At 35.9% G+C, this 24,307-nt stretch overlaps 1 protein-coding gene across 1 annotated transcript in view; it reads right to left on the bottom strand.

The window, feature by feature from the left end:
- Positions 1-24,307, bottom strand: part of TLK1 (tousled like kinase 1) — a 151,302-nt gene that overhangs the window by 21,835 nt on the left and 105,160 nt on the right. Inside the window, exons 11-12 of the mRNA XM_032637341.1 lie at positions 23,886-24,074; positions 9,008-9,074 (exon numbers count right to left, since the gene is read on the bottom strand). Coding sequence (XP_032493232.1) covers positions 9,008-9,074; positions 23,886-24,074 — 256 coding nt within the window. The remainder of the gene's footprint in view (positions 1-9,007; positions 9,075-23,885; positions 24,075-24,307) is intronic.

Raw genomic sequence — 24,307 nt, 5'->3', positions numbered from 1 at the left:
AAGAGATCTCTCCTTCCAACCCCACCATCTCTTTGTGGGAGCACAGAGAAGAAAATCATGTGAAGGCTTGAGAAGACGGCCATCTACAGACCAGGAAGAGAGCCCCATCAGAAACTAAACCCTGCTGGACCTTGATCTTAGACTTCCAGCCTCTAAAACTGTGAGGAATAAGTTTCTCTTGTTTAAGCTGTCCAGTCTATGGTATTTTGTTATGGCAGCCTGAACAGATAAATACACATACTTTTAGGCAAACACTAGGCAATACTGCTTAGTATCCTCTCCTTACAGAAAGGGGCAAGGCCCAGTTCTGGTCTAGCCCCAAGGTACAACAGTCTAGAATATGGTAGTCTTAGCAACTAAACTTATCTTTACTGCAGATCATTTCCAAAGATCTATATACTGTAGGCCACGCTCTCCTGGCTTGAGACTGACATTAGCCTCTGGGCCATCCTCAGAATTAATTGTTTTCAGAGGGTTCGGGAGAAGCAAGGCAGACCTGGGCTCAAAACTGATCTGAATCATTATGGAATGGAATCCTGTAACGCATGGCAAAGGTAGTCCAAATTATTAAAATAAAAAAAAGAGGCAATCCAGACAGCTAGATCATGTTTAGTAAGAACACCAAGTTTCAATTCTCAAGTCATCCACCAGCTAAGCAATTAAAGCAGAGAAGGTCTAAGAAGAAACAAACAGCATCTCTGGAAGGGAACTGGTCTCTGTAGACAATTATGGTGTTGAAGGGACGAGTAAGAAAAGATCCCATTAAAGAGAGAGGTAGGTTTGGTAATCACATACAATAAAAGGACATGGCTCTTTTCCATTTAAACAAAAAGATATAGCAATGGACCTTAACAGTACACACTACAGCTATTTTAACAGTATTTTAAAATAAGATCTAATATTCTGAATTACTTAAATATATTAAAATACCCAGGTTAGACAAGTATACAACAGATCTCAATATTGCCTCATCATTTAAGTAACCTGCAAAACATACCACCTTCTAAAATTTTTAACTTTTAAAAATTTATATGGAAGGTAAAACCAGTTTGTCCCTCACCAGATATTTAGCATAGAAATGCTTTCTATTTGTAATCAAAGTCCTTTCTGGCAACTTAGTATCCTCTTGGCTTAACATTCTAAGCTAAAATTACGTTACAGCAACAGTAGAATCTCTGTAAAATGTCAGATTAAAACTGCTAGGCAGATTTGGGGTATTTTTGAGCATTTCCTTTAATGGCAATTTTGTTTTTTAAGTGGGGGTGTGTAGGCATTAAACTATAAAGCTTAAAGAGTTATAAAATGCATTTTCACATGTAAAACTAATGGATTTCCTGAAAAAGTTAAACATCCTAGTTTAAACTTCTTTAGCAAATCTTTAATGTATGTTACATGTCAGCCCCACAAAAAAACCCTCAATTTCGAAGAGCAGCCTTTCTATAAAGCCAAGATAAGACAGAAAGTATTTTCTGATATATCGTTCTCAGCTTGCCTATAATCCATGAGGGTTGGCAGAAGAATTCTGTGTGGTACATTATGAAGATGGTGAAAGCAGAGAAAAGCTTATCACTTACAATAATATATTCAACAGCACCATAACAGCATTAGTCCATCTGGGAAAACTAGTTCAGAAGGAGGTTTCAGCAAGTTTAACACCAAATTCATTTAGCAGTATGAACAATACGGATCCCTCAAAAGCTAGTATCTCCAGGTCCTCAAATTAAGTTTTAATTTCATTAAATATTTATAATGTCATTCTAAAAGTTTATCACCAGGAGAGTGAAATGTGAAATTAACAAAAAGGCACTATTAAAGGCTAACAGAAAGAGCAGTGCAGAAAAAAAGAACTAAGAAAATTTTTACCGATTTACTTCAAATTTATCCTTATTAAATGTCCTCAAATTTTTCTCCATTATATTCTTTAATATATCTTAAATATGGATATGAGAGACACGAGCCATTGGAAATATGAACCAACCAAAAAAACACGTTCAATGTATAGAGATGGGTTTTGAAACTACTGCCCATAATCCTATTTTTGCTTGAGTATGGTTGTATAGATTGAGGACTAGGGTAGGAGGAGGAGAAGGGACAAATATTATGAAATTCCTAGGGAGGTTTTCTTTCCTAACTATATATATGCTCCCTCCATGCCCATCCTCAATCACTGAGCTGGATATTACTGAGGGGAGCATACTGCATCAAACATACCTCAGGTGTGTTTAAATGACTTAATTACTTTAGAACCTTAATGTTTTCCTCTCTCTGCACTTCATTTCCTTCTTTGCGGGGTGGGGGGTCGTTAATCTCTCTTCAAATGCATAAATATATACATCAAAACCCTTAAATGGGAGTAAGTGTTAAAATGGACGGGTTTTAATTCTGTCAGTTCCCCCATTCTGTTTAAACAAACCCAACCCTACCTTCTCAGCAGCAAATACATGTAACAGTTCAACTCTCTGGCAAACTTTAAATATTTAGTACACTTCCTGAAAAAGAAATCACAGGTACTGTATTCGGGGGATGAAATTCCTTGATGTTAAAAACACTAGCCAAGGTGCTGACACCAAGCCTTAGCACATACAGGTACAATGCCTTACTACTATACTTTCCTCCAGCTTTCTGCCTCCTTTTAACCTTTTTTCAGGACTTTGGTGGATTCCATATTTTTTTTTAAGTATGAAAAGATTTAACTTTCTACACAATAATGAGAAGAACCTAATCTTCTAGACTCTCTCTGTACATATGCATATAAACGGCATGGAGTTACAGTTCTTGGCCAGTGGCCAAGCAATTGTTCTCTCTTTTTTGTGAAACAGTGATCTCTACACTGAACTTACAAACCTGAATAAATTAAACCCTGCTCTAACCAATGGTTAACTTGACTTCTAAGATTCTTTCCAAAATTAAAAAAATTCCATTGCCTATATAACAACTGGATTAATATCGAACACTACAGAAGTAAAACACATTTTACTGCTAAATTTTCACTTTGGTAAGTGAACAATCATCTACTACCAAGTAAAGATGTATAATTATAAATGGTGGGGAAAAAGCCAGGAATATGTTTGTAGGTTTACAATGAGAGTAGGAAGTAGAGTATACACTGGGAGCTTTCCTATCTACAGCTAGTTCCATGTTCTCTCAGCACAGGCAGCTTTCATAGATGGTACTCATTTTTAAATGGAAGCAGTACTAAGCACAAAATGTCAAGTTTAGAATTCCAACACTCTTCTTGGCACTTTTCTTGCCCACACATGCCAAGAAGTCAGGAACCTCATAATATTCTTCATGGGCTTAATGGTGACTTTTTCTAGTATAATGCATTTTCACTAGATTTCCACTGAAAACTACTTCCTACACAAGTAGCATCTTGTGTTATGTTCTAGAGAAACATAATGTACAATGTGGTTGGCTCTGAGAGAAAAATTTCTTGAATATAAAGGTGCACACACAGTTTTAGAGATTAAGCCCTCTAGCATTAATTATTTTCATACTTTTATTCGAAACTAAAGTGACGAGATGCCACATATGCAAACTTATTCTTTGTGGTCATACTAAGGATTTGAAAAATCAGATGACAGTGGTATTCTAGAAAGAAAGACCGAAGGAGATATCAAACTTCAAGAATATTTGGGGGTTAATTCACCTAAAACCAATGCCCTGTATCCTCCACTGTTCAAAAGGCTTGCAGACAATCCATTGTCTTCCATTTCAACTAGTTGCATGGTCCACTGTGAAGGAGTGAGAAAAGAGCTGTGTGCTTGTTCTTGACCTGTAAAGATTTCATCATGGAAGATTAATACTGATGCTGCGGCTGCCTGTTACTGGTTGTTTCTCTTTGCAGGTGCCAAAATCGGTCAGAGAACAGGATTTCAGTGGCAGAGTTGTTGCTATACTGTTATCTCTTCAGAACGGAGGCACAAGGAGAGATGAATGCCACATCGCAAGGAGCAAAGGAGAGAGAGAGAAAGAAATGGTGTCAGGTGGCATGTTGGATGCGATTTTTGTTTTAGTAGAGATTGAGATGACTGTAATTGTTTAGCTGATTCCTTCGGTCTGCAAAGATACACTTGTGTTGGTGCTGATGGTTCTTGACTAATCCTGTTTCAATTACAAGTTGGTTATGTTTTTCCAATAAAAATTTCTGACACTTATATTCAGGGCTTCTCTCTCTCTCTCACACACACACACCCCAAAACACATACATTAAAGCCAATCCCTACAATACTATCTAATATTCCATATTGAGATGTCAAATCTTCTATGTGCATTCTCTCCAACTAATCAAATATTTAAAATCCAGAAGACAAAAAAATTCGAAGACTAGAAAATAAGGAGCAACACCTCCACATGTTGTTCACATCACAAACTTGAATAATAGCGGTGGCATGACATAGTTATTGGTCCCAATAACTTTCAAAATTCTTACTTCCTCTTTATTTTGGCATATCATGATTGGTAACTTGTATCTTTTAAATGATAATATGACTACGGAGATAATCTATTACAAGGAAAACGGTTTTTCAGGGATTTTTTAAAAAGTTGTTTGTGTTAGTTTAGTAACAATTCTTGGAAAGCACATCCACGTAGTTTTCTTCAATTCCAGAATAAAGATCTGAACTATACAAACAACAACCTAGCAGAACTCCTCAAATCACAAAGTTAAATGACTTTCCCATAACTAGAATGTATCAAAGACTGGTATCAAAACAGGATCAACCATAAAAGCTAACTGGTATGTGGTTTATTAGTTTCCTTAAATCCAGAGACTCCACATGTAGCACAGGTGCAATGGGATTTTAAATGGGATTTAGTTGCTCTGCCTCAAAGGAACAACTTTTGGAAGACAGGAAATTATTCCCATTGCAACTACAAGCTTTTAATGAGTGATAATTAAGGAAGTTTGTGCATAATTACTAGTAGCAAAAAAGTTATTTTTTAATAAGTTTTAGGAATAATTTGTACAGTCTCCATATACTTTAATATATAGTTCTTTTCTGTTCTATTCAATTAAATCTTTAGCTCTATAAAAGGTAAAATTATACTAGAGTGTATTCACACATTTTAACCAAGAAAAAGTGCTTTCCCTGTTGACCTTTAAAAATAAACTTAGAATGAAAAACAATGAAGCAGCTAATAATAAAGAAATACTCTAGTTGATAGAACAGTCACTAACAGGATACCCAAGGAAAGTAATATATAAGAGAAAGAAAGAAGTATGTGTGTGTGGAAAACTTAACTGCTCTCCTTTATCTGCAATGAAAATGAAACAGCATGTTTTTTGGGGGAAAAAAAAAGGAGCAAACATTCACACTACTCTAAGAAACATGCAGAGAAAGCTACAAGTGAATTAATTCTTCTGAATACAAAAGGATCAACTTGCTATTTATCTACAACTAGAGAACTGTAGGAATAAAGCGTAAGGGTACTGCCACTGAAATAGGAGAAAAAAAAAAAAAGAAATAGCAGTGAGAAAAGGTTCAAGTTTCGCTTTGCCGGTTACTAGCTGTATTAATTTAAACAAAGCAAACAGAGAAGATCTTGGCATTCAAATTTAACATTAATGTTCACTTTAGAATGGTTAAAACTTCAAAGTGAATAAAATGTAATATTATGTAATTCTCCTGAAATGGGAATTTGAATCATGCCTGATTTAGGCAGTGTGGAAATAAAGTGAATTTTGGTGAATGAGTGAGCAATAATTTCACAAACCGATCAATAACTAAAACAATAAATATTAAATAATCCTTGCTATATTAAAAAAAGATGATGCTCCATAATAACTTTCCTAATTTCAAAAGAAAATAAGCTCTTAAGTAAGTTTACATTTACTATTTGGTGGTTACCAGAAATATGTATTTATTTTAGCCATGGACTTACTGCTCAACTCTCACTTGTTACTCTATCACACTAACAGATTTCATTGGATTTGGATTTATTATTGTTTCTAACCCTACAGAATAGTATAGAATATGAACTGAATTTTATGATTTATTCAATGGTAAATATACTTTCTCATATTTCAGCTTCTCTATTCAATTATTATGATTATCTTTATGAAACACAATGCACATCATAAATTATTTATCTCAAGAAAAAGTAAATAGGCCTTCTAGTCTCCTATGTCCAAATGGTATGGGTTTTGTCAATGATGGACATTTTTTCCTTTGGTGTCAACAAATTTAATCTAATAATTCCATTTAACTTCAAGAGTTTTTATTAAAGGGAGACTAAGAGTCACCTTTGCTAATGCAGGAGTATGCTGGGCTTCATATCTAAACCCTAAGCTGATGTAGGTCACATGATTAATTCCTATGCAGGTTACATGGACACCAAATACAGATCAGATCCAGCCTATGGCAGAAGCTATACAGTTACATGTCAGGGCATAGTTCATGTTGGCTTAAGATAGAGGTGATAACATCTTTTCTTTTAACTCAAGCTTGCTCTGTATGTGTTAAAAGTGTCCAATCTACCTGTGTTTTAGAAAACAAAATGACCTATTTTTAATGCCCTACTTTCCAACTGTGCTTTAGAATGCCAAATAACTTATTTTTAACACATGTAACTGAATGATTATTATTTTTAAATTGTATGACTCAAAAATTAATACCCAGTGGTAAGCAGACAACTGCTATTTATTTGTGCTCTAAGGTGACACTACTTACTCAATTTTGTTCTCTGTGTGTACTACTAGCCACTTTCTTCATAATGCATTCATTCTCCTCACCCAAAATAGTCTTTCAGAAGAAAATGTGAGAATTCAAGACATGATAGTATATTTCAGCATTATTTCATCCACTCTCCCAAAATATTCCATGACGGAGATCAAAGAAAAGTAATGTTGTAAATTGGTTAAGAAGAAAAAGTTAGAAATCTAAAACTGCTCAGTAAGTTTGATAAAAGCTGAAAAAAAAATAAAATAGGAAAAAGATTATGGAGGGGACAATTATTAGAAAGAATGAGTAAATACAAAAAATGGAGAAGTCAAACACTGGGAAAGAAGATTAATATGGAGGTTAGAAGAAAAGGTGTAGTAATCTACAACAGCTTACAACTGTTTATGTAATATCTAGACATTTAAGTATATGTACCTCACTTACAAAATAGAAGTGTTTCAGAGAAATGAAATATTTTCAATGTACCAGGAAAGCTTTAAAATCAACCAACCACCCACCAACCAAAAACAAAAACAAACCCTCCTCTGAATCCTTTTAAGTGTTTTTGTAATACAAATAGCTGATTCCTAATTTAACTGCTTTACAATTTCAGATTTTATAATAAGTTTTCATAAAATAAAACATGTAAAATCTCATCATTAGAAAGAGTAACTTGAAATTTACTATTATGTGAAAATAATAACCCTCCAGTTAATTATATTCTTTAGTATCCCATTATCATGACAGGCTGGTTAGAAAATAATTGATAAATCTTTATATGGGACATCAAACACAGGTCTCTATGAATTTATTATCAAAATAGCTTAAGTGGGCAGACAAATACTTGTACTAATTATGAACTACAAAATCCCCTCTTCCCTTCCGTAGTCCCATTACAACTCCATCGGATACAAAACAGACTGAAGTTGCCTACTTACACCAAAGAGCAAGAGAAATGTCAATAATTACAATAGAATACAAAAACAAAACAGAGCAGAATAAATCATTTTAGAATTTACTGTTCAAGTAGTTTAGGTTGAAACTTTTCTGAGCAGGGGAATAGACAGATATGACATAGTAAAGAACACTAACACAAATTACACATATATATATGTGTATATACATATACACACATACATATGTACACAAAATATAATTTTTTTTCTTTCCCCCGTAGTTAAATGGCAGGGATCTAAAGCATGGTGATAACATTCCAAAAACAAAAACATCTATAGTGAGATGGTAGCTGCTGCAAGAATGGGCTTCTCTGACCTACCTTACCCTACCCCAGGGAGATGACTTCATAGACACTATCTTCAATTAGTTCACTAACTCAGGTTTAGCTATTATTCAGCCTATTAAAGAAATGTAAGTAATGTGACAAGCAGAAAGCAGAATTAAAAAATTGGATCAGGGCTTCCCTGGTGGCGCGGTGGTTGGGAGTCCGCCTGCCGGTGCGGGGGACACGGGTTCGTGCCCCGGTCCGTGAGGATCCCACGTGCCGCGGAGCGGCTGGGCCCGTGAGCCATGGCCGCTGGGCCTGCGCGTCTGGAGCCTGTGCTCCGCAGCGGGAGAGGCCGCAGCGGTGAGAGGCCCGCGTACCGCAAAAAAAAAAAAAAAAAAAAAAAAAAAAAAAAAAAATTGGATCAAAGGCAAAGAATTTTATATCTGTCGGTAACTTCATTTTGAGGGGGAAAACCTACTCTATTATTTCTTTAAGTGGTTTGAACTAAAAAACAATGAACTGATTACAATTTCAGAGTTTACAAATAAGTACAAAGCTACACATTATATAAATTTACTAATAACATATAACAATGTTTTTCTAAATTATATCACTTCATATTATTACTGATGATCAGGTTCTTCTAAATTTGCCAATGTACATATTTTAATTGAAACATTTAACTGAGCATTCAATATCTTCAAAGTTAAGCCAAAGAAACATGTTTGTTATTAATTTATACTTATTTCAATTTATTATGAAATGGACACAAACAATATGGAATCTTACATTTCATCTTAAATATGAAGCATTTTTTAACAAAAAGATAACATCTAACAGAGTAATTGTAAGAACCTGGAGGTCTGGCCAGGAATCATTCCTCCATTACAGGGACATAGTATCATCAGCATCTCAAATGTCTGTAAGTTGCCACAAGGTAAAGGAATGTTATTTTAATATATTCAACATAAAAATGCAACTTTAATGCCCCTCCTTTTTGGTCCAAAGTTTTTAATTTAAGTGCTTTCTCTCTCAAGTTTTGACTTCTTCAATACGAAACTTATAACACAACTTTCCACAACCTCTGGTAAACTAAAAATCCAGCATATGCTTCACATACCTTTTTGAGATGTCCTAGTCTAAGTTTGAAAATTTCTTCCTGTTCATGATATTCTGCCAAAGTCAACCTGTCAAAATGGAATTGTAATTCTAGATATTAAGATTAACACTTATTATTTCTTATTAACAACCAACAAAAAATAAGATAAAATTAATCAAATGGAAATACTAAAATGTTGACAACTTTCAGCCCAAAATACATAAGCCAAAAGCATTCCTCAGAATACATCTTATTGAAGGTATCCTTCAGAATACATCTAATACTTACAGATGGAACAATTGACTGATTCATAAATTCAACAACTATTTAATGAGTGCCACGAATCAAGTGATATTCTAGAATTTAGATCTTAAGGATACAATGAAAAGGACAGTTTCTCCTTACACTCTGGTTTGAACTTACACTCCATAGTGGGGGTAAGAAAGCAGAAGAGAAACAATTTAGTCCAGAAATAAAATAATCCCAAATAACAGTAAGTGTTATGAAGAAAATTAGAAAGGGTGGTGTGATAATGACTGTATTACACTAACTTGCACTGAGTTTTAGGGAGGTAATCTTGATCTAAATATCAAAAAGGACCTAGGGGAGTATGTTCTAGACATAGGCTAAAGCAAGTACAAAGACACTAAGATGGAAACAGGTTGATATATGAGGAGAGGAAAAAATGCAAGTATCAGAACATAGTCTAAGATGCTGTCAGCAAAAGACGTAAAGCAGGGGGGCAGCTTCTGTATGGACTTTTAGGCCAAGCAAAGAATTTCACTTCACTTTAAGAGTACTGGGAAATCACTACAAAGGGAATCAGTCCAATTTGGGCGCTGGTTTAAAAAAAGAAAGAAAGAAACTAAGACATTTTTCCCTTCTCTGCCTCTAATGTGCAGTGAATAACTGAGATATAGGGATGCTAAAACTATAGTCAAACCATCAAATTATTAATAAATATAAACAGACATAAGACTTGAAAGTACTTTATGGTTGTTTTATTATTAATTTCAAATATTCCTATATAAATTTGAAAAATAATTGCAGCTAACCCTTGAACAACAAGGGTTTGAACCATGCAGGTCCACTTATACTAAGATTTTTAAAAATAAATACATATTACAGTACTACATGATCTGTAGCTGGCTGAATCTGTGGATGCGGAACTGCAGACACAGAGGCCAGCTGTAAAGTTATGTGCTCAATTTTCAACTGTGGGAGGGGTGAAGCCCCAACCCTCATGTTGTTCAGGGTTCAACTGTAGTTTAATGTATGTAGAACCATAACAAGACATATACATATTATAATATTTCCTAAGAAAAAATGATTCTGTATCATTAAAGTGAAAGGAAGAGAAAAAAAACCACTCAACAACAAAACAACTGCCATTTCATACACCAGTATTGAAAAAATTGCTTTTATCTATCACATTCAAGCCCTTGTTTGTTTACTTATGTGTTCTGGGTGTATTTGGTTAAGCTCCTAACCCAAGTATGACTTATTTACGCTTGGTGCAGGTCCCTCAGCAACATTCAGTATAAATGCTATTTCCCTTTAGCTAGATGCTAATTAAATTTACTAATTCTCAAGAAAGGGTATTCAAATGAAACAATAAAAAACCTCCAAGAAATTCAGTTAGCATTCCATTAGAAATATCTTAAGAGTGAAGAAGTAAACACTTAAAATTAAATCTCTCTACCCAGTCTTAGGTTAACACAATCACTGGATTTTATTATACTGAATATAGCTGTATAGTTGCAGCGGCTGCTTAAATTCAGAGAACTAAATGTTGCATTGTGAATGTGAAACATTCATGCAGATGGAATGAAAGAAGAAGGGGGTAAGGTGATATTTTTAAAAAATGAGGTTTGGAAACTAAAATTGATAATATCTCAACTAGCCCAGTAAAGTAAAGCCATAGGAATTTTGGCAAATAGCTTCTGGATTGGCATATATGCCACCAATGGAAATCACCTGTATAAGAATATCATAACTTCCTATTCTTAAAATATGGTTTTAGGCCCACTGGTAGAACATAGGATGGGCTCAGAACTAATTTTTTAAAAATATGTAAATATTCTGTTTGCTTCTATAGAGGAATAAAATACAATTCTATACTTTGGTTTTTACTGAGTTAAAGTATAGCTAAATTTAGTATTCATAAATTAAAATTCATATGACTAATTTAGTTTCCTAAAATTTTTGATACTGTATTCTACTAAGAAGTTTGGCTACCATGCAAAACTGTACAGCTACTACACACACAGATGGCTGGGAATTTCTGCAATTTGGAGGGAAGATATTTTGTTGTCTTGAGTTGGTAGTAGTTTTCAATAGCTACTTTTCTTCTGAGTTAATAATAAATCAATGTCAATTAACTCCATGATAACTTAGTTTGTTGAATACTGTTTGGTTAATCTTGTAGTATATAATGTAATGCATATTTGCTATTTACTAGTTCCAGTTGTTAATATGTTTGTACTGTGGTTCAAATATAAATACTCCACATCCCTATAGCTAAAGCAAATGCACACAAATACTTCATTGAGTTCAAAAGCTTTGACCTCAGAGCATTATTTTATAGGTCTAATCCTAATATGAAACATACAATTCTCACTAAAGGTTAACGGTAACTTTCAGCAGCAGCAGCAGAAGAACTCTGCTATTTCCTTACTGCATTTTGATTATTACTACTACAAAACTTCAAATAAACAGCAAAGAAAAAAATGTATATATATGTTAATTTCTCTCTGCTTGGTTTTAAAGCATCAATAAGCAGATTTCATAGACAGTATTAAATACTGACTATTTAAATACTGTCTAAATACTATTAAATTAAATATTAAATACTATTGACTTTCTTGGGCAGTGACTCTTACCATTTTGCGATCATGGATATCTAAAAATAACCTAGGGACTTCCCTGGTGGTGCAGTGGTTAAGAATCCACCTGCCAATGCAGGGGACACAGGTTCGATCTCTGGTCTGGGAAGATCCCGCATGCCGCAGAGCAACTAAGCCCGTTCGCCACAACTACTGAGCCTGTGCTCTAGAGCCCCCAAGCCACAACTACTGAGCCCGCGTACCACAACTACTGAAGCCCGCATGCCTAGAGCCCATACTCCGCAACAAAAGAAGCCACAATGAGAAGCCTGCGCACTGAAACAGAGTACCCTCCGCTCGCAGCAACTGAGAAAGCCCGCGCGCAGCAATGAAGACCCAACCCAGCCCAATAAATAAATAAATAAAATTATTTAAAAAAAATCAGATGTGTTTGTATACACCAGCAATTGAACAATCTAAAAAAGATATTAAGAATACAATTCAATTTATAATAGAATCCAAAAGAATAAAATACGTAGGAATAAATTTAACTCAGGAAGTGACCTGCACACTAAAAACTACAAAATATTGCTAAAGAAATGAAAGCATACTAATTAAATGAAAGGACTTCTGTGTTCATGAATTAGAAGACCTACTATTGTTAAGAGGGCAATCCTCCCCAAAGTGATCCACAGACCCAATGTAATCCTGATCAAAATACACATCACCCATTTTACTAAAATGGGAAAGCTGATTCTTAAATTCATATGGAAATGCAAGGGTCCTCAAACAGACAAAACAATATTGAAAAAGAAAAAGTTAGAGGACTTACACTTCCTATTTCAAAAATTAAAACAAAGTTATATTCATCAGGGCTTCCCTGGTGGCACAATGGTTGAGAGTCCGCCTGCCGATGCAGGGGACAGGGGCTCGTGCCCCAGTCTGGGAAGATCACACATACCGTGGAACGGCTAGGCCCATGAGCCATGGCCGTTGAGCCTGCGCGTCCGGAGCAGCCCGCATGCCGGAAAAAAAAAAAAAAAAAAAGTTATATTCATCAAAAGAGTGTGGTACTGCCATAAGGAGAGACACATACTGTATGATTCTTTTTAATGAAGTATCCAGAAGAGGCAAACAGACATAGAGAAAACAAACATAGAGAAAGCAGATTATTTGTTACCAGGAGGATGTAGGGAGGGAGGCATGGGGAGTGATTAATTAATGCGCATTAGGTGTTCTGGGTGAATAAAGTGTTTTGAAACTAAAGGGAGGTTGTGGTTGCATAACATTGTGAACGCACCAAATGCCACTGAACTGTATGTGCTTTTTTTTTTTTAATAAATTTATTTATTTATTTATTTATTGGCTGTGTTGGGTCTTCGTTGCTGTGTGCGGGCTTTCTCTAGTTTTGGCAAGCAGGGTTACTCTTCATTGCGATGCGCGGGCTTCTCAATACGGCGGCTTCTCTTGTTGCAGAGCACAGGCTCTAGGGCACGTGGACTTCAGTAGTTGTGGCACGCAGGCTCTAGAGTGCAGGCTCAATATTTGTGGCGCACGGGCTTAGCTGCTCTGCGGCATGAGGGATCTTCCCGGACTAGGGCTTGAACCCGGGTCCCCTGTATTGGCAGGTGGATTCTTAACCACTGCGCCACCAGGGAAGTCCCTGTATATGCTTTTAAGTGGCTACTTGTATGTTATGCAAATTTCACCTCAAAATTTTTTTTTTTTTAAGTATCACTGGGGAAAAGAAACGGGGGTGTGTGGGAAGGATGAAACTAGTCTGCTTCTGAAGAGCCCAATATTCACAATAGAATAAAAACTGAATTGAGAACTAACGACTTACACCAAGTGCCAGTGTGGTGTGTAGAGTAATGGCCCTATAAAGATGTCCACATCCTAATCCTTGGACATGTGAGTACGCTAAGTTACACAACAAAGGAGAATTAAAGTAGCAGATGGAATTAAAGTTGCTAATTAGCTGACTTTAAAATAGGGATTTAGGGACTTCCCTGGTGGTCCAGTGGTTAAGACTTCACCTTCCAATACAGGGGGTGCGGGTTCAATCCCTGGTCGGGGAGCTAAGATCCCACATGCCTCGTGGCCAAAAAGCCAAAACATAAAACAGAAGCAACATTGTAACAAATTCAAATAAAGACTTTAAAAATGGTCCACATCAAAAAAATCTTTAAATAAATAAATGAAATAGGGATTTATTCTGGATTACCCTTTGGGGATGTAATTACAAGAGGCCTTAAGTGCAGAGAGAAGGGCAGACATCTCAGAATCACAGTGACATAACATGAGAAAGACTTGACTTGCTACTGCTGGCTTGCAGATGGAAGGGGATCACGAACCAAGCAATATGGGCAGGGCCTCTAGAAGCTGGAAACAGCAAGAAGATGCATTCTCTTCTAGAGTAACACAGCCCTGACAACACCCTGACTTTAGCCCAGGGAGACCCATTTTGGATTTGTGATCTCCAAAACTGTAAGGTAATAAATTAGTGTTGTTTGAACTCACTGAATTTGTGGTAATTTGTTACAGCAGCAGTAGGAAACTACTACAGATCTTGGTACCTGGAAATGGGATGTTCCGATAATAAACACCTAAAAATATGGAAGTGGCTTTGGAATTGGGCAGTGGGCAAGAGGCTAGGAGAATTTTTGAGGGGCATGATTTAAAAATAACCTTAGACTGCCTTGAACGGACTACTAGCAGAAATACGAATGTTAACAACTCTGCCAAGTGAGGATGCAAGGAATTCCACGAGGAGCATTGTACGGAAAACACAAACAGCCTTAGAGAACACCTAAATTGTCATGAATGGACCGTCAGTAGATAGTAGAGGTGCCACTGGTGAGAACTCAGAAGGAAATGATAAACATGTTCTGAAAACTGGAGGAATCCTTGTTATTATGAAAGAAAGCTTAGCAAAACTGTATCCTATAGTTATGCAGAAAGCCAAACATGTAAGAAATGAACTTAGGAAATTTCCAAATAGAGTGTTGAAGGTGTGGACTGGTTTCTTCTCACTGTTTATATTAAAATGTAAGATGAAAGAGGTAAATCAAAGGGAAGAAATGTTCAGCCAAAAAACCCCCCAGGATTTAATGTTTTAAGAAATTCTCATCTTATTCAGAGTACAAAATACACCAAAATTGAGATTCATGGTCAAAGCTGCTCTTAAAAAGAAGGATGTCTGGACAACCTTTTGCTAATACTCCAGAGAAGTCGGAGTATTCATCACATAAACAGTCTTTAAAAAGATGAAGTGGGTGACTCGTAGATCCTCTTAGCCTTCTCTGCAGAAGCCAAAAATAGTGATGAAATTATCTAGAAAAGAATCATAGAGGATCCTCTTGTCTAATGGAGTGAATCCTTGTGTCATACATGAAAGATCCACAAGATTCTTGGGAACTTTATACCAGCAGAAACACTACCAGCTTGGATTTTAAGGGACAGAGAGTACAAAATGAAAGGCTGCCAAACACTCAAAACTCTACAAACAAGAAACTGGTTGAAAAAGCTACTCAGCAACAAATACATGTTAACCTTCATGAAAAAGGAATCTTCATGAAAAACACTCAGAGGACAGAAACTTGCAGAGCCACATGCTACAGAAAAATTATTACCAGAACTTGAAATCAGAGTTTGCCGGGATGGATTTCGAAACTGTGGGGATCAGTGACACCTTTAATATTTTTCTGTTTGAACGGAAAATGTCTCTAACTCTTAACCTATGCCTGTCTCCATCGCTGTATTTTGAGAAGAGTTAACTTGTTTCTTGAGGTTCACAGATTAAGAGGAATTGTTCTCAGCGTGGATTATACACAGTCTCACTCATAACTGATTTAGATAATGAGATTTAGAATGTTTAAATTAATGAGATTTAGATAAGATTTTTAGATGTGGAATGAAGGCTGTAATGAGGTTGAGACTTTGCAGATAGGACAAATGGATTTTGCATGTGGGAAAGATGTGCATCTTGGGTCAGAGGGCAGATTGTATAGGTAGAATAATGACTTTCCAAAAATGCCACATCCTAATCCTCGGGACTTGTGAATATGTTTAAAGGCCAAGGATCAAATGGGATTAATATTGCTAATTAGCTGACCTTAAAAGGTGACTATGGTGGATAATACAGCTATGAGTACACAGTGTAAAGAAAAAAAAATTTTATCTGAAGGAAGCTGGGAGAAGGCACAGAAGAGGTAACCTCTGAGCCTGGTTAAACAGGAGCAGCAGAAAGAAGCCAGGAGGAAGAAAGAGGGCACACAGGGGAATGGTGACCCAGAAGCACAGCATGTAGACGTGCAAGCAAAAAGAAAAGCCAATGTATACTGCAGATTAAAGAACTTATCTTCTAGTGTTTGCTAAGAGTTTAAAGACAGATCAATGCTGAATTTTATATATTTTGGCATCTATTAAGATGATCATATAATCTTTTTCTTTATGTAGAAAATTACATTGATTTTTCTTATATTAAACCAACCTAGCATACCTGAAACAAATCAAACTTGGTCTTGATAAATTATCATTTTTATATATTATCTGTTGGGTTGCTAATATTTTATTTAATATTTTTGCATTTACTTTTTAAAAAAATTTATTTATTTTAAAATTTATTTATTTTTGGCTGCATTGGGTCTTCGCTGCTGCGCGCAGGCTTTCTCCAGTTGCAACGAGCGGGGGCTACTCTCCGTTGTGGTGCACGGGCTCCTCACTGCAGTGGCTTCTCTTGTCGCGGAGCACAGGCTCTAGGCACATAGGTTTCAGCAGTTGTGGCTCGCGGGCTCAGTAGTTGTGGCTCATGGCCTCTAGAGCACAGGCTCAGTAGTTGTGGCGCACGGGCTTAGTTGCTCCACAGCATGTGGGATCTTCCCGGACCAGGGATCGAATCCGTGTCCCCTGCACTGGCAAGTGGATTCTTAACCACTGCGCCACCAGGGAAGTCCTGCATTTACTTTTATAAGCGATATTAGACTACGACTTTCCTTCCTTGTACAGTCTTTCTTGAATTTTGAGACGACTGTGCTGGCCTACATAAAATAAGTTGGACGTGTTTCTGCCTTAGCTGCTCTTCAAAAGTTTTTAAAAGATTAGCACTATTTCTTCCTTAAATGGTTGGTAGAATTCATAGATGAAGTCCTCTGTACCTGGAGTTTTCTATGATCAAAGATTTTAATTACAGCTTAGATTTCTTTAACAGTTACAGAACTATTTGTTTCTTCAAGTGTCAATTTTGTTAAGTTGTATCTTTCTAGAAATTTATCCATTTCACAAAAATTTTAAATTTAAGTCATTTACAATATTTTGTTTTCCTTTAAAATACCTGTAGGCTCTGTAGCAACATTCCTTTTTTCATTCCTGATAATGGTTGTCTTTTCTCTCTTTCTTGTTTCCAATTTTATTAGTCCCCCTCACCCACAAAAAAACCCCACACACCTTTTTTGGATTGGTTGATTCTCTATATTGTATCTTTGTTTCCTGTATCAAAATTTCTGCTCTTTTCTTTCTTCTCCTTCTTCTTTAATTCTGCTCATCTTCTGACTTACCGAAATAGATGTTCAGTTTATAAAGTCTTAGTCTTTCTTCTTTTCCTATATATGTATATAAGGCTATAAATTTCCCTCTAGATATTGTTTCAGATTTATCTCACAAATTTTTGCTGTGTAGCACTTTCACTATCATTCATCTAAAAATATCTTCTCATTTCCACTGAGACTTTTGCACTAGCTTTTTTGTTTCTGATTTCTAGTTTAATTCCACTGTGGTCAGAGAACATATTCCACACGATTCCAATCCTTTAAGTTTCACCCATGAGTTCTACTGAACATTTAAGGAAGAAACAATGTCAGTCTTACATAAACTCTTTCAATCCTCTGAAATTTGCTGAGACCTGCTTTATGACCCAACATGGTCAATTTTTATAAAAGTCCACATTTAAAAAGAAGATACATTTTGCAAATGTTAGGAGGTTACATATTCATTAGGTCAAGTCTGTCAATCCCACTGGATTTTTCTATACCCACACTATATGTTCTGTTTTATATTGTTTTATTTTTATCTACTTGTTCTATTACTAAGACGTGTGTGTTGAAATCTCCCATTATAATCTGTGGATCTGTCCATATCTCCTAAAAGTACGGTCAATTTTTTATCTGTCTTGAGGGTATGTTACTATGCACACAAATTTAGAATTATTGTATGTTCCTAGTGATTTTAAACTTTTATAGTTATGAAACAATCACCTTATTTCCTGTAATTTTTTTTGCTTTAAATTTTACTTACTGTGTCTGATATAATACAGCTTTCTTTCAGTTGATATTTGCCTAGAATGTTTTCTTTCTTAACTTTTATTTCTAATATATTTTTTCCCCCTTTGGCTGCTTTTGAGAATTTCTCTTTGCCTTGATTTTCTGAAATTTCATTATCATGTGTCTGGGTGAGTATTTCTTTATATTCATCCTACTGGGAATTCTCTGGCCTTCATGAATCTATAGACTGATCTTGCTCATCTGTTTTAAGATATGCTCAGTTATCTAATCTCTAAACACTGCTTTTGCTCCATTCAAGATTGTCTTTCTACAGAGTCAGCTGACTTGTCAATAGTAATAATTTAAGTCAGTAAAATAATATCTTCAAATAACTACCAACCTAAAATTCTAAAACCAGTAAAGGTACTTCCCTGGTGGTCCAGTTGGTAAGATGCTGCACTCCCAATGTAGGGGCCCCGGGTTCAATCCCTGGTCAGGGAACTAGATCCTGCATGCATGCCGCAACTACAGAGTTTGCATGCCACGGCTGAGAGTCTGCATGCCATGATTAAGAGTCTGCATGTCGCAACTAAGAGTCCCCATGCTGCAACTAAAGATCCCGCATGCCCCAACTAAGACCCGGTGCAGCCAAAATAAATGAATTTTTAAAATAAATAAATAAATAAAACCAGTAAAAATATTTCAAGAATGAAGGCAAAATAGTTATTTTCAGACCAACAAAAACTGAAAGACATCACTACCAACAGACCCACACTAAAAGGAAATTTCTAAAGGGTATTCTTAGGCAAAAAGATCTTACTTGAGGTAAAATCAGAGATGTAGGATAAATGAAGAACAAAACAGTGATAAATACATAGGTAAAGTTTAGATGAACACTGACTATACAAGACAATGTCTTTAGGTAGGGGTGTGTGTGTATATATATGTATGTATATAAACACAACATACTTCTAATACAGAAAAAGAATCAAATAAACAAAAACTAAGCAATCCAAGAAAAGGTAAGAAAAAAGGACAGAGACTAGGCAGGATAAATAGAAAGCATGAGAAGAAAGATGAGATTTAAGCCCTAATAAATAAGTAAATACATGAAATTAAAATGGATTAAATTCACCAATGAAAGATTTTTTCAGACAGGATTTTTTTTTTTTTTTTTTTTTTTGTGGTACGCTGGCCTCTCACTGTTGTGGCCTCTCCCATTGCAGAGCACAGGCTCCGGACGCACAGGCTCAGCGGCCATGGCTCACGGGCCCAGCCGCTCCACGGCACGTGGGATCTTCCCGGACCGGGGCACGAACCCGTGTCCCCTGCATCAGCAGCAGGCGGACTCTCAACCACTGCGCCACCAGGGAAGCCCCAGACAGGATTTTTAAAACATCAATTACACATTTGTAAAAACCCAGAGAATATACAACACCAAAAGTGAATCCCAATGTACACTACAGTTTGGGTGTCAATGCTGTGTCAATGTAGAGTCATCAATCGTAACACATGTACCACTCTGGTGCAGGATATGTTGATCGCGGGAGAGGTTGTGCACATGTGGGGACAGCAGGTATATGGAAACCATACTTTCTGCTCAATTTCACTGTAAACTAAAAGTGCTCTAAAAATACATCTTATTACTTTAAAAAAGTCAGTTATGTTAACTACCAGAAACAAGCAATCAATCAAATAAGAACTTCATGCTATATAAAATATAATCTTGAGTTAAAATTTAAGCTTTAAATGAGAAAAGAGTGACCTCTAAAACTTCACTCATGTAAAATATAAGGTAAAATATTGTTTACTTTGCAATCATCCTCCGTGAAACACAAAATATACAGATAAAATCAAAACAATTTAAAACATATTTAACATGAAGTCAAAATCTTGATTAACATGTATTAATAATATACAATTCAAGCAAGGATCATTTAGACATTATCCACAGCTAACACTAGCTGTGCAAACTATTTACTCTGAATAGTAAGTCTTTGTGACTAAAATGAGAAATTACTACCTAAAAAACTAGACTGAATCTTGCTGGTAGTTAAAAATTAGTTAAGAGCCAGGAACCATGCAAGTACTTTATAAGCATCACCTCATATCATCCTTTGAACATTATGATGTAGGTACTTTCACAAGGAAATGGAGGCTCTAAGAAGTAAAACAGCTTACCAAAAAAACAACCTGGAAGAGTCAGGGCTGGATTCCGTATCTGTCTGACTACAGAGCTTAAAATGCTAACCACTACACAGTAGTGACTTTATTTTCTATATTAATTTCTTGATAGAAAAATAATGAAAAATTCATGATCTCTATTCTAATAACTATGCTAGATGTTCTGCACAAACAGGGATTCAAAAGAATTTTTCAGAAGACAGTTGCAAAGTATGGCTGCTAAAATCAAATTAATATATATGAATCAAAGTGCTTCTGTGGCTTTTTTCCCTATTTAAATCTATATTTGTATAAGGATGCAATCTAACTGCCATGTAGTATTACTTCATTTGCCACTCCAGGAACAGACAGCAGTGTAAGTTCGAAGTCAACACATGCAATAAAATGGGATGGCAATGAGACAAGTCTACGACTAATAAACTATAGTTAGGGCTGTTAGCACCCTAGAAGACAAGTCGGAAGCAAAATACCTGTGGCAAACTAGACAAAATGGCCTTCTGATAAGGAGAAAATGAAATTCAATCAAATGCTTATGTACTGTAATTTAGTATTTACTGACCACTTTCCATATGCCAGGAACTGGATTAGATATTGGGAGTATAGAGATAAAATAGTGAGATAAATGTTACAATATTGACAGGCATGTACAAAAGGCACCTAACTTGAGGGGAAATGGCAAAGAAACTGGGAAGGAAAAAGGTCACAGAGGATTTCCTATGGGAATTGGCACTGGAGGCAAGACTTTAATGATAAATGGAAAGTGAGACAGGTAAAGAAAGGCAAGGAACAAGATGTACAAAAGCACAGAAACAAGAGAGCATAGTCCATTTAGATAGAAACCTGAGTTTAATATAGGATGCATAGGGCAGACATTGGAGAATGAGAGAAAAAAGGCGGCCTATAAAGGGTTTTCATGAGAGTGAATTTTATCTTGAAGGCCAGTGAAGGAGGTTAAACATGAAAATGACATGATGAGATATGTAACAAACAGTAATTTAAGTTAAAAAAAAAAAAGAGAGATGCGGTCCTATAGTAAGATAGTGGTAATGAAGACTGACAGATACAAAAATGTTATGGAAATAGACACAGAGAACAAGGGAAAGGCAAACATCTAAGGTGTTTCTAGTGTCATTAACTGAGTGAATGATGACGCTGTGACTGAATACACAGAGGGCACTATGGCAATACCGCAAAGTGCTAATTAACTCCTATCCTTCAAGGATCAAGGAAAAGCTCTCAAGAGGAGGAAATATCTAGTATGGGATTTTAAAGATGAGCAGAAATCAAGACAATGGGTTCGAGTTTAAAACTTGGTGGTGTACATATATACACTAATATGTCTAAAATAGATAGCTAATAAAAACCTGTTGTAAAACAACCCAAAACAAACAAAGTGGTGAGTGGGAGGCACTGGTCAATGCCAAAAGATGAGGCTAGAGAGGTCAGAAGCTGCCAAGTCAGAAGTGCTTTTTGGATGATATCACTCAAGCAATGGAGAGCTATGTCAGGTTTACAAGGAAGAAAAAGAAAGGACCATATTTTTATTTTGGAAAAAGAGATTCTGACTACAAGTTGAAAATGGATTCAAGGCCTAGACCAAAGCTGAAAGGTGATGGGGTGGGCAGGGGTGGGGAGAGAGAACCCAAGTAAGAGGCGGCAGGGGACGCATTTGAGCTCTAGAAGATTGGGTGTCTACAGGGGTGGAGTTAAGCTAACACACACTTTCTCCTGTATAATTGCTCATCTACCCATCTACGCTTTTTAAAGCAACAAATTTACTAATTTATGAAAAGTAAATCGTTTGTTGTCATTTTTTAATATCAAGAGCCAAAGGATTTAACTCCAACTTACAACAACCCCTCCAAAAATTAGGAAAGGCTTAAGGAAGTACGTTTTAGACTTCAAAATATAAGATTATCATCACCTGTTTATTAATGGAAAATAAAATGAAAATGGATTAAGAAAAATAAATGGAATCTTGATCAAAAAGCTGTGAGTGACAACCAGAATTCTGGCATGTGGAACTGCGAGGATGGCGGTACCAGGTACTAATTGGAAAAACACGGGAGGTGGCAAGGGGTGTGCGTGTGTGCGTGCAGTGTCTGTGTGGAGAGAGAGAGAAAAAGGGGGTGTCGGGGGGACTGAAATGGGAACGATAAAGATAAACACAGTTTTTATTTTGTGTGTTTAGTAAATACAGTTTTGAACAGGCTGCATTAAAGGCTCTCGTGAGGCATTTAAGTACCAATATCAACTAAGCAAGGATATGACATTCAAGATTGAGATACAGACATTTGATGATACTCAAGAGAGGAAAGTGGGCTGGAGACAGAAGTTTGGATGTCAGCAGGATATACATGCTAACTGAAACCCTAGGAGTAGCTAATACTCAAGGAGAATACATAGAGTAAGTAAGATGGCCTAGGACAGACTCTTAAAATCCTACATTTTACAAATTGGTAAGGTAAATGATGTCCGAAGAAGAGACTGAGAAGATGTAGCCAGATGAGTAAAAATGAAAGTTAGGAGAACAGGTTATTTCAAAAACTAAGGCAAGAAAGAGCCTTTTGGGAAAAAGTCAACAATATCCAATGCTGCCAAGTTAAAGACTCAAATGTCTATGGTATTTAGCATCAAGGAAATAATCTTTCAAAGAACAATTTCAGTTAAGAAAGGAGCAATTTGGAAAGTGAGGCAGAAGAGACTGCAAGCACAGGCAAGTCTTTCAAGAAAACCTAGTTATAAAGATGACAGAATATGGAGACTGGAGGGATTTAAACTGAGGGAGAATTTTTTTGTTTTGTTTTGTTTTCTGAAAGGAAGGAACCAGTAGAGAGCAAAAGGTTGAAGATGTAAAATAAAGGAGGTATCAGTAGAAGAGGTCCCTGATGTAGCAGGGGATGGGCTTCAAAGCATAGATGAAACATTATTTCTCAACAAAGGAGAAACATATTAAATATAAAACGGAGGGTGTGTGTATGTGTTTTCTACTCACATAAACTTATATGAGGTCTTATAGAACAGAAAAATTATATAAATTAGGTTGAATCTATACACTGAAATTCTAACAATGCTGTTTTCTGTGGGACGGGATCAAGGTCTGTACTGTTTCATTATGTTCTTTCATATTTTCTGAATTTCCTATGATAAACACATAATTTTTTTAAATGCCTTTGACTTTTGAATTATAAAAAGTAATTCATCATTAGAGCAGAAAACCTAGAAAACAAAGAGAAGCAGAAAGGGGAAAAACAATACCTATAACCTCTGAATGAGCTGCTTTCATAGGTTGAGATTACTTAACATTCTCAGAAAAAGGAACACTAATAGGAATGTTGAATTGGAATAATCAGTACTGATAACTGACTCTATCATTCAGACATGGAAGAAAAAGTGGATTCCAGCCTCTTCTTAGCTACCTAAGTCTTCATTTTAAAAGAGGATTAGTAAATCTCCACTTAGGTAGAATTCAGATTGGGGGCTTATTATTATTTTAGAAGCAAATTTTTTCAATACTGCCTTCCTTCCTGGCCATAATGAGTTTTACTACTTACTTAAAAATAACATCCATTACTAACATTCATGCTCACTGGCAACAATTTAAAAAAAGGAAAATTAAAAATGCAGGCTTACAGTTGTGGTAAATTTGGTCTAACAAAGGGATCATTTTCTGCTCCATTCACTGCTTTGTTTTTCCTTTGTTTTGGTTCAGAATTGGTAGAGGGTGCCTGAGAATTATTAGCTGTGGGAGGTTTGCGTTTGGCTAGAAGTTTCCTTTGCCTTTCAATATCTTCCCTTTGCTGATTCACCCATTCTTGTTGCCTGCATAAAAATAAACGTAAAAGAAAATTAACCTTCCATTACTTTTCACAGTTAAAACATGAAAATACATTAGTTAAACATGAAAAATCATATAATATAAATTTGTAACCTTATGGTCCCACCCTTGTGAACCAACACTTTCGCACTGTCCACGTCTCATCTGAAACATTCATTTCTGAATAAGGTCTTCCCTAAACCCCCTGAACTAGAAAAAGATGTGTTGCCACATATAA

The sequence above is a fragment of the Phocoena sinus genome, chromosome 7, assembly GCF_008692025.1.
Source record: "Phocoena sinus isolate mPhoSin1 chromosome 7, mPhoSin1.pri, whole genome shotgun sequence".
NCBI lineage: Eukaryota > Metazoa > Chordata > Mammalia > Artiodactyla > Phocoenidae > Phocoena > Phocoena sinus.
The sequence above is the reverse complement of the archived record's forward strand: the minus strand, read 5'-3'. Positions and strand labels throughout refer to the sequence as shown.